At 39.1% G+C, this 12,133-nt stretch overlaps 1 protein-coding gene across 1 annotated transcript; it reads right to left on the reverse strand.

The window, feature by feature from the left end:
- Window positions 1-630: 630 nt before the first annotated feature.
- On the reverse strand, window positions 631-10,076 carry gja4 (gap junction protein alpha 4). Its single transcript, XM_068333100.1, has 2 exons — window positions 9,979-10,076; window positions 631-4,178 (listed from the first exon to the last, which is right to left on the reverse strand). Exon 2 carries the CDS (start codon window positions 4,167-4,169, stop codon window positions 3,039-3,041), a length of 1,131 nt encoding a protein of 376 aa, XP_068189201.1. The 5' UTR covers window positions 4,170-4,178; window positions 9,979-10,076; the 3' UTR covers window positions 631-3,038.
- Between the last annotated feature and the right edge of the window lie 2,057 nt (window positions 10,077-12,133).

Below are 12,133 nucleotides of genomic sequence, written 5' to 3' on the forward strand. Positions count from 1 at the left end.
ACTTTGGCTGATTTAATATTAGCTCTTTATGTGTATTTTTGTGTTCGATGTCAGAGGTTTTTTTCTCAGGCCATCAAATATTGATGCTTTACTACAGCCTTGAATATCTCATACTGATACACAAAGTTTTTCTTCTTCTTGCCTCTGTGTTTGTGTGTGTGCATGGGAGTGTTTAAAAGCTCCTCTGTCTGCTTCCTAGAGATATGCTTGCAGCAGAACAGCTGGCAGGAAGAACAACAGAGCAACCCAACGAGGTTGGCACCAAAGTGAACCCTTTAAAGACCCTCCAGAACCTGAAGCAGGCCTGAAGACATCCTCTAAGAGAGTCGACCTTTGTGTGTGACAGTTGGGCAGTCATAAGACCTACAAGAATCCATTAATTTGATGTCACTTTTTACTTCCACTACTTTACAGTCTGGACGCTTGTGTGCAGTGGCATATGTGGGTTCACCAAACTGAGAAACTGTCATGATGATCAGAAGCATGTATTTCACCAACGGAGTGAGGAAATGCATCAGCAGTGACTTACAACAATGTCAGGAAACTCAAGTCAGAAAGGCAGCTGATCCCAGAGGCTGTATGTGTAATCATTACAGACGACAGGTCACACAGATCAGTAACTGTCACTAATGACTCACACAAAACATTTATTTGAAAAGCTTTGCATGAACAAACAAGTGTTTAACTCTACTACTAGAAGGGTGTGTTTTTGGTACCCTTGAGTTAAGGAAGCAGTCAGGAAATTAATACAAGTTAATTGAGCCCATGAAAGGGTAGATATTATATCATATTGATAGAATGACTTAAAGCCATAACATCACTTTTATGGGAGCCTTATAAGAGGGCTGCAGTTTTTTCTTGTGATGAGGTATACACTAGTAAAGTAAAAATGACTTTGAAGCTGCACTGTTGTTTTCATCTTGGGCAGTTTATTACTACTTACTGTGGAGGCAACGGAGAAACATTCTGCTGTGATCACCTACATAGGTGACGGACGCTGAAAGGAGTCTTGCTGTTCGACCACCTGCTTTGATCGGCAGGTAGTGAGTTGATGTGGGTCAATTCAATGAAATCTGTTCCATGACCCTCTGGCTTTTTGAGAAAACATATGAATGAACATAAAAATCATTCTGACACACACATACAAATAGAAACACACAGTCAATCCTACCTGAGAAGACATTTCACAGAAATACCAGCCAAGTTCTTCTGGATGGACATTCAAATGGGCAGCTCTGTCTAGATTGTTCTCAACATTTAATATTGGAAGCGACTGCTGACAATATTAACAAATTCCACTCTGAGAGCTCAGTCTTCCTACTATTATTAAATCATACAGCTTGTTGATAAAAGAGTTTTTTTTCAAAATATGTGCTTAACCTGCTGTTCAGCCACATACAGCAGCAATATATTAGCTTTATGAGAATAGTCCCACATGAATTTCCCATAAACCTCTTTTCCTGCTCTAGATAACCCCTTATCATTATGGAGACGGTTTGGTAAATTGCTGGAAATGAGAGTCGTATTGCAAAGGGTTACGGCTGCCGCCCTGAAAAGACATATGGCTGCATTTACAGCCTGGGTGGGTACCTTTGTGGAAGATGCTGAGTTTTGGATTTTATCAATTGCTTTCCACACAAACAGCAAAGACAGTCAGAAGCCCCCCAGGGATATTAAATAGAAAGTGCATTCCTACCTGGAATGAACTTTTACTACCATATAATTGATGCCTTTCTTCCACGGATTTGAAAACCACCATTAAATCAAAGTTATTTCCCTCCACTTTCTCCCTGAGGAGGTTATGCTCATGATACTCTGTGAGGCTCATCCACTTCTCCACACCTCCATCCTTCTATTATTCCCACAGCACTTTCTCCTGAGTGATTCAGTGCCTTTGTATTGTGACAGTATTTGGATAGTGGAAAGTGTGTCGCTGGACACTGAAGAAAGACACATTTCAAAGATATTTTCCCCACAAAGAAATCTCATCCCTGCATTCAGAGAGGAATATGCAAAAATATAATGTACACAAAATATCCGCTTATGTGGGACGTAGCATTGCATCCATACTATTTTCTTCCATACTGGGAATTGATCAGTATGTGATCAATTTTATATTTGTAGCTCATTAAACTTTATTCACACAAAATAATAAATATTGGTACGCATGTCTGTAACAATACTTTAAGATCAGCATTAAATATAGTTCAAAATCATTTTCTTTCATTCTCGTACCGCTTTGAGTCCTTTCAGAATTCAGCCACAAATGCATCTTTATACATCAAGTTCTTTCTCAGGCTCCCCAACTGTTTGGATTTAAAAATGAATGCTTGTGTTTCTTCCTTAATCAGAGCTCAGAATCTAGTCTGCAAAGCTCCACCCTCTTCCTCTTTTTTCACAGCTAAAATGTTAGTGGTCAGTGGTGGTGAGAAGATATTAATAATCCACAGATTCAAATGGTTTGGCAATTATCCTCTTGGGAGCTGAGCAGGATCCAGAGACCAGTACATTCCACTATGTGTGAACACAGGCATTGGAAAGAAGGAGGGGGAATCAAAGAACTCCAGAGGTTACAGTGCAAATCTCAGAGGAATACGCTTAAATGTTGTGCCACTGCATACTCTCCCATACAAATACAAAAACAACCCTCCCCCTTACACACACAGACAGATACACACATCCTATTCAACACCAAAAGCCATTAAATGTAACATGAAGGCATCTTATGACTGCATCTTCTCATTGTGGAGTCTAATTTTCTGTGGCCTTCGGGAGTCCTCTAAAAATGTTTCATTTTGAAAAGGACAATTTATCCGATAAATCACGGTTTGAAAGGCTCCCTGCCTCTGAGGCATCGAGTTCACAGTGCAACAGTTGTTCTTCATTTCTCCTTCATTTGATCGCCGCACTCCTGATCATCAGGGTGTGCAGGAAATTATGCATACACACACAAAAAAACACAAAGAAAACCCTGGAAGTTTAAGAAATCACAGTCAATTTTTAAAGTCATAAACAGCAAACTGCCCTAACTGACCATGTCATACATAATGCATCTGGTTTGAGAATCCCATACGGGCAGCCTTACTGTTTTTCTCAGTGTGCTGTGCATGCTTCTTATAATGTACTCTAGGTGAATGAGTCGTCCTCTGAGCGCCCATACAGTTTGAGTAACTGGGAAGCACGGCAGCCTCCTCGGGTCTACATTTCACCTCTATTGTAAGATCCTGGTAGCTTTCACAAGGGTTGTTGTAGCATGCAGCCTGGCCCTGGATGGGGAGGTCGACATGGCTGCTTGCTTTGTAAGGCTGCGATGGCTCCTTTTGAAATTCCAGACTCTCCTCACATGCTGCCATCTGCTTTGCCCAGGGTAGGTGGTTCTGGTGTTGGGCCCGGTAGCGTTTCTCCAGCTGAAGGGAGATGGCGAGCTGAAGGAGGTGGAGGAGCTCGATGAGGTTAAGCAGCAAGGAGACGGCAGCGGTAACCTGAGTGTAGATGGTGAAGACGGTTTTCTCCGTGGGTCGAGAGACAAAGCAGTCCACTGTATGAGGACAAGGGGACCTTTTGCATTCAAACTTTGCTGCAATGGAGAAGCCACCATAAAGGAACCAAAGCCCAGTTATGAAGCCAACTTCAAGGAGGACCTTTACCAGGATGCTGAGAGTGTACGCACACAGCAGCCTGCCTTTCAGTTTAGGTTTCTCAGGAGGAGCCTTGTCAGCTTTTGTGCGTTTCCTACCATCCTTCTTCTCTTCTGCATTATCTGTAGCTGCTGCTACAGTTCTTCCTCTCTCACTTGCATCGGCACCTTTGACCGTCTGCTTCTCTCCTCTACCCTTATCCTCATGCTCTTCTGTGGTCCTCCCAACTTTTATAGCCACATATCCAAAATAAAATATAGTTGGTGTGGAGACAAAGATGACTTGCAGGACAAAGTAGCGAAAGTGCGAGATGGGGAAAGCTTTGTCATAGCACACAGCAGTGCAGCCAGGTTGTCGCGTGTTGCAGACAAAATCAGCTTGCTCATCATCCCATGCAGATTCGGCAGCAGTTCCCAGTACCAGCATACGAAAGAGGAAGAGTACGGTAAGCCAGACACGGCCAATACCTGTTGAATACTCTTGGCCTTCCTCCAGCAGGTGCTCCAGAAAGGACCAGTCAGCTCTGGACATCCTCTGCTCCTAAACAGAGTAAATAAAGATCAAATGGGGAATAATTTCTTGGAATATAATCCATCTTTTTGATGCATATTTGCCATGCGGGTCACGGGTCTGCAGGACGCTATCTCAGCTGGCTAAGGGCAAAAGGCAGGTAACATCCTGGATAAGATGCCAGCTCATCGCGGGACCGCATGAAAAGCAAACACACATGCTCACAGTAATTTTGGTTTATACCAATTCACCTGAATTGCCTGTTTTTGAGGTGGGAGGAAGCTAAATAATCTGCAAGGACAACTCGGAGAACATACAAACATACAAAATATGCACAGAAAGTAATTGAATTAGGAACCTTCTTTCTGTGAGGTAATAACTGTACCCACTGCGCCACTGTGCTGCCCTTGGCATATAATCATGGATGTTAAACTAGGTCAGATTCAGAAAAGAACCTGCGGTATTTCTAATGAAACTAACTGGCTTTTAAAGTGCATGTGCTCTGTAAACCACCTGACAATGAGTTCTTTCTAACTGTAGCCACAAGTGAAAATTTAATTTAATAGCAAGCATAAAACTTACACTGTGATCTGTCCCAAAGTCATGTGGTGGAGGCACTAAAAAGGGGCAAACTATCTATGTAGGGGCATTACATATATAATATTAATGGTGGATATTACAAGAATAAATAACCAAAATAAAAGTGATATTTCCATAATATCTAAGGCTAACATTTTGTTCTATTTTTATTGCACTTGCAATTAGTTCATAAATGCAATACTTCTTTTGGAATTTTTGAAAAACAAATTACATTTTAGGTGACCTATTACCAATAACTGTGAAATGTAAAACTGTGACCTTATGGCAGGTTATGCAGAGTTGGAGGACAACAGTTAAAACTAGTGATGAATGAATCTTGCAGCTCTGTGCACTTGAAAATAAAACGACCAGGGAAGCAACTGCATATTCATTAAACAGTACAGTTAGCTCCAATCTAATACTCTTTTTTTTTCCGTGATAAAATTGATGTATCTATGCTCCATTGGTTTGCTTTAGAAGGAAATTTTTGTTAGCATTTCCAAAGTAGGCACATCATTGCCATCCAATCCACTCATCCACTCACACTATTCAATTCCATATACTGAGTGACATTTTCATCAGAAAATGTCTCTCAGTATAGGCCACATCCTTTTTCATCCATAAGGATTCAAAACTAAGTTATTTCATGCTATTGTACTGTAAACATGACACATTGATAGAACCCTAAAGCTGCCCCAACAAATCTAAAAAAAATTACCTAGATGTTCATACAACAAAAACCTGTGCTGTTACATACAGTATTTTGCCAAGTATAACACATTCTTATATCTGATTAGTGTCTGGATGGACCAGATGGGCCTAAATTATCCCACCAAACCATCATTAAATCAATTATGTAAATGATATTTCACTCTTTTAGATTCTGAGTCACTCTGTCGCCTTATTTTACACTATTACCTAACCTAGTGAGTCTCACTGTATCTTTGATGTGATTCATGTAGTCTAATCAAAAGCAATGCATAAGTATTCTATTATTTCTATAAGCATCAAGTCAGTGAACAGAAACTCGGAGAAACAGCGACCTTTTCAGCTTCAGTTGCTGAGGAACAAAATGTACCTGGCTGCAGCCCTTTATTAGTTCTTCTACGAGCTCACACTATTTTTCAAAGTGAGCTCCAAATCCAGATCTTCAAAATGTGCAAAACAAAGACTCCATACAGTTAAAGCAACTAAAACACCCAGTACTAAAGTTAACATTTAATTTGAATGGAAATAGTGTACGCTTTCATTGTCCACAGTAAACCTGGAGTGAATGCGTCCAAATGAGGCCCATCTACCATTCACAGTCTGCAGCATTTTTAGCTACACTAGTTTTTCCACTTGGATTCACGAATCAATTAAAGCTGAGTCAAGCTACTGTATACCGTGACTGATTTTCATAAAAAATATCCAGGGGGGCTTTGTGGACGTCAGTGCTGATAAATGACGGCAAGCCCATGGTGGGAAGCTCATGCATGACAGACATACACAAACACACATCTGCCTAAACATCCTGTGTGGAGGAGGTCACAAACTTGTATATTTGTTTAAACTGCATGCTTTTCTGTTACTTCTTATCCCCTGAGAAAAGAAAAGAAAAAAACTCCCTATACTGAAAATTCCAATAGCAGGATGAGATGATACAGTGGACAATGAAATGCTGAGCTGTCACATGAACGACAAATAGACTGATCCACTTGTGAGAGTAAGTAAGAATTTTGTTCTCAAAATACTAAAAGAAAACAAATCAATGAAAAATAGTATTAGACTCTAAGGTGCATATTAGGAAAGCACAAAGTATTAGTTATAAATCTATAGCTAGGACAGATTTTGTGATCATTCTCAGCATATGACACGATACCTTGAGTATGGAAACAATTTTGTAGACAAAATCATCACATTTGTGTGTAACTTATCCGATATAACCACTCTCTTTTTAAAGAAACATTCAAGAAAAGTTTGGACAAAATGATGTTCAGACCACTGTTGTAGATGGGCAAAAGGACCGTGACCTTTCCCTTGTGATGCTGGAGGCAAAAAATTGCATCAAGTTAGCTTAGTGGACAGTGCACGAGTTTACAAATTAGTGTGACCATGCCACCCTTATAAACCATAAGAACAACAATGGACAGTCCACATCCAGGTCAACCATGTTTAAGTTACTTGAAGGAAATTCAATATAATTTTTTTTTTTTTTAATTTTTTTCAGGTATGTCACTTGAGAGACTTATACCACTTTGTCGTTGATGGTTCATAATGACCAATATGCATGTCGTAGCTGTACTTCACAAACTATCAGAGAACTTTAGCAAATAAATACGGTGGTGCATTTCGACATCCCTTCAGGTTACATTACAGACAAAAATGCGATAAAACACTTTAACCAACAAGTCATTAGCACTACAAACTCTACACATCACAATAGGGCTTTCACAGGACTCACTTTATGGGCATATTAAGTTTTTATATTGTTTAGACAAACATTATGGGATTAAAGTAACCATCTAGGCTTACAACAAAGCTGGTTACATGAATAAATAATCATAAAACACAAGAGGAAGACCAGAGATTCAGAACCACCTACAGCAATAAGAAAAAAAAGCTTAAAATGCCCTGTAATTCATGACTGAAGTTAGATCACAAAGAGAACACATACCTCTGCCAACACCATTGCTGCTAATAAGTTGTATCATTGCACCCTGAGCAACCCACACACTTCGAAATGTCAACATGATGACGTTGTTTGCCTGCACTGTAAAACTACACTTTGTAAATCATCAGTAATGAGCAGGCAGCAGCTTTTCCTCTGAATTGTGGCACTTTATCAGCTTCTACTTTTTAAAAGTAAACGATAATACTGGAAATAAATATACAGCTCATTACTGTATGGACATTAACAACACAATACTGTCGAATGGAGAGGATATTAATAACACAATACGATTTACTCGCTCTCTTTATCTCTTTATCTCTTTCTATCTATCTATCTGTCAGTCTGACTATCTACAGTATATATATATATATATATATATATATATATATATATATATATATATATATATATATATATATATATATATATATATATATATATATATATATATATATATATATATATATATACACACACACACACACATACACACACACACACACACACACAGTGCCCCTTGCCGTGTGGCAAGGGGCACTCGAGGCAGGAAAGAGTTTTCCAGCTGATGGAAGAAGACTGTTTTCAAGGATAGTCCTGTACATGGCCTGGTTCAGTCGGCCTTCACACAATTGCATTTGCCCTGTTCCACTCAGACTAAAACAACCCCAGATCATAACTGATCCACCCCCATGTTTTTTTGTATGGGCAAGACAGTCTGGGTTGTAAGCTTCTCCAGGCTTCCTCCTAACCAGTAAGTTGGCTGGAGTGGGCATCAATTCAAAATTGGATTCATCACTGAAGAGAACCTTCGCCCAATCATCAACAGTCCAATCCTTGTGGTCTCGAGCGAAGACTAACCGGGCCTTAATCTGCCTTTCATTGATGAAGGGCTTCTTGCTTGCTCTGTGTGACTTCAAAACAGCTTCAACAAGTCGGTTTCGAACTGTCCTTGCTGAACAAGTCACATTTCTCGACAGTGCACACTCATTTTTAAGGTCCCTGGAGGTCTGACGACGATTCCTGACACAGGAACGGATGAGTGCACGGTGCGTGTGTGTGTGTGTGTGTGTGTGTGTGTGTGTGTGTGTGTGTGTGTGTGTGTGTGTGTGTGTGTGTGTGTGTGTGTAAAACTGTGCTGACTGTATTTGAATCAAGAATCTCTAACCTGTATTTAATATTCATTAATAACATGTTACTGCAGCAGTACTGCTATCATGGTAAACAAACTGTCTTACTGACCAGTCATAGCGGTTCAGCACAAACCAGCATTTACTAGTTCACTCATTCAAACTAACTATGCCACCTCCGGTTATGGGTCCAATGACCAATACTGAAGTTAATCACTCAGACACTCTCACAACCATCAAACGTCAGCCCTTCTAATTAGTGGATGACAGTTCCTCAGTAACTACTGAGCTACTGCTGACTCTACTAAACTGTAAAACTACATCTGTAACAAAAGTGCTATCAGTGTTTAAAAAGTACTGTAATTTTTAATTTTTAAAAAAAATTTTTTAAATTTTATATACTGGTTTGATCCCTGAAGGGAAATTAAGAAAGCACACTCTAGCTACTGATTACAAACGCATGCATACATATTTGTGAGTACAGGCCCCTGTATCACACACACACACAAAGGGGCCCGTAGGCATGCAGGGGAGGTAGAGTGGCAGGCAGCTCCTTCTTGGTGCGCCTCAAATGAGCAATTTGTAAAGTGGACGGCACCTTGCTCAAGGGTGCCTTGGCAGTGCTCCGGGGATGAGCTGACACCTCCCACTGTTAGCTCACCTCCGGGTATTTTTGGGGGGGCGGGAGCGGGAATCGAACCGCCGATCTTAAATCATAGGACGACCCGCTCTACCGCCCGCTTTACCACTGAGCCACTGCCGCCCCTCATAATTATAATAATCATAATTAAACTAACTGCAATTGATGGCGCTTTTATAACGGTAATTGTAAGATATTTCTTAACAATTTGACACTTAACTTTTTTACATAAACTACATTAAAAATAGATTTGAATTAATCTGAATCTATATTATTTAAATCTGTTATCCACGACTATATCATAACATCGTTGACACTGAACATGACAGTATATATCATATACACTGTATATGAGATATACTGTATCATATATTGTATTGTATACTGTATCATACTGTACTGTATATTAAACAGTATATTTTTCTTTTCTTTTTTTCATGACAATGTACACAAAAAGTTGCAGAACCTACAAAGGTGGTACAGAATCCACGTTCGTACCAAGAATATGTCTCAAAGTTTTATGAGCTTTTATCTTATCTTATTTTTCTTTGATCAACCCTTTCAGTAAATTGTATTCGTTCTTAGACGTCTCGGTTCGAGTTAAACAAATTAGAAAAGGTGACGACCGCTGACCTCTCATTGGCGGAGGCAATAATTAACCATTCAACAAAAAAACAAAGGTTCAAACTGGCTTGATATTATGATCCGTGTGTATGCTATCCTCACACATTAGGGGGTCAAAAATACAAATAAAAAATATGTCCATTAATAATAATAATAATAATACACGTGTTAATGTGAATTCTAGTCATTATTCTTATAAAGCCTTACCTTTCGCTCTAGTGAAGCGGGGTTGGCGCCCAGTACTCTGTGTTGTCTGATGTCTATGGTCCACTACTCTGCCCCAAGTAGCAGTCTGTTTGTCTTCTTTAGAAAAATACGATGTAATCGGAAAAAGTGGGGAGAACTTTCCCATGCCCGCGTCGCTGGATCCTCCCTCAGGAACTCCATCCAGGAAATGGGATGGATGAACAGAGAACAGTTCTGGTTGACTGCGGTCGGACGGTAATGGTTTGTTTAAAGACCACTACTTTGAGTTGATTACGAGAGATGCAGCCTGCTTTCGATTAATTAAAGGTTAGGATGAATAGCGACACGCTGGAAAGAAAGAAATTATCTATATGTTTTAAAGGAAAGTAATTTAGACCCCAGTTATAATAAATAAATAGGTTCCAAGGGTAAACCTTTTATCAAGATATTCTTGCACCTGCTTTCGGAAGACATCGATATTGTCTAATATTGTCTTGAATATGGTTTTACTTATGTTTTTTTCTACCATTTTCTTTTAATAATGACTTTATTCTCAATCATAAAGCACCAGATAAAGGCTGCTGCCCCTTCCTGGCTCCTGTAATTTTTCATTATGCCACACAGTGGCGCTAGTCACCTTGTTTCTAAGGTGCGCATGGCGCGTAAATCGAAGACGCTCCGAAATACGAATCCCCATGAGTTCCCATCACTGAATGATGTCATAATCTTTATATCATATAACATACTGTATATGTGACCTGATATACTATGATATAATACAGTATAAATAGTCTCTATCGCTTGCATCCACACCAAACTTCACACACTCATAGAAATCAACACTCAAAGTATGCCTTTTTGTTGTGTTTATTTTTTTTATTTTTTTTGTTTTTTTCCCACAAGGACCTATGCACTAGATACTGAGAAAGAAAATGGTGGGGGGAAGCTATCCTACAATGTTGATTAAAAAATTAACAAATCTGGATGGGCTCTTCACCTGAATCCACGCCAAGAATTTACTGGGATCTAAACTGCCCTATCTTCTAAGAAGCTGAAAAGAAATCTGTTCTGAAGTTTTGTTTTATTTTTTAACTCTGCTGACAAACAGACAAACAACCAGACACAGATGCAAAAATTCTTTCCTTGTGGGTGGTATTAAACTTTATGGTAAAGCATCACACAGGAGCTGACAGTGCATTTAGAAAGAAGAAAGAAATCAACTTTATTTATCCCATATAAGGGAAATAATTATTTATCCATTAGAAATATTTCTCATGTTACTGCGATATATCCTTGTCACGATTATTTGTCTGTTGGAGTATTGTGTTCAATTACAGTTTTGAAGTAGGATCGCACACTTATTATTACACTGTTATAATATGAAATATGCAGTGATGAAAACTTCTCGCTTTCTAACATTATTCATTCATTCATTCATTCATTTTCTACCGCTTCATCCGCTATGGCGTGTCGTGGGGAGCTGGAGCCTATCCCAGCTGGCCTGGGGCGTGAGGCGGGGAAAACTCGGGGCACAACGCCAGTGCACCACGGTTTCTAACATTACATAATCAATTTTTCTTCTTTTGCTATGCATCATATTTTAAATTTTACAGTCCTGTAAATAAAACATTTCAAATTCTATGAAGTCTACAACATCTCCAGCTAACTGTGACCTTTTTAGGGTGCAAGCGTAACACTAAAGTGATGGTTAATGAATGCAACATTAAAAAGATTCAAATGATTTAATGATTTAAGACTGATTGGAGACTATCATGCAAAATAAGCCTTTCAATTTTAATACCTGGTTGCCTTTCATTGTGCAAATTCAGAGCATTTTTTAGTGTGATGGACTACATTTCTTCTGCTAACACTTCCTAGCACTAAAAGCATGGATTCAATCACTTTTGCATTTTTGTGCTGTATTATTTGAATTTATGCTCCTGTTTTACAAGTTTATAATTTGATGATATAGATATTTGTAGGGGCTTTATTAGAACTAAGTGGGGTTTCTGTACTGTATTCCTAACAGCACACTGAAATTTTTATGCACTCCTGTCTGTCTGTTCACAGGTAAAAATGATCTTGTAAGTTCATTTATCAGAAAGACTTTGCTGCTGAAAACTATGCATTTAGGCCACCTGTTTAGTGGAAAGGCTTTGCCAGTCTTCTAACTTTG

Source organism: Antennarius striatus, chromosome 14 (assembly GCF_040054535.1).
Source record: "Antennarius striatus isolate MH-2024 chromosome 14, ASM4005453v1, whole genome shotgun sequence".
In the NCBI taxonomy this organism is placed as follows: Eukaryota; Metazoa; Chordata; class Actinopteri; order Lophiiformes; family Antennariidae; genus Antennarius; species Antennarius striatus.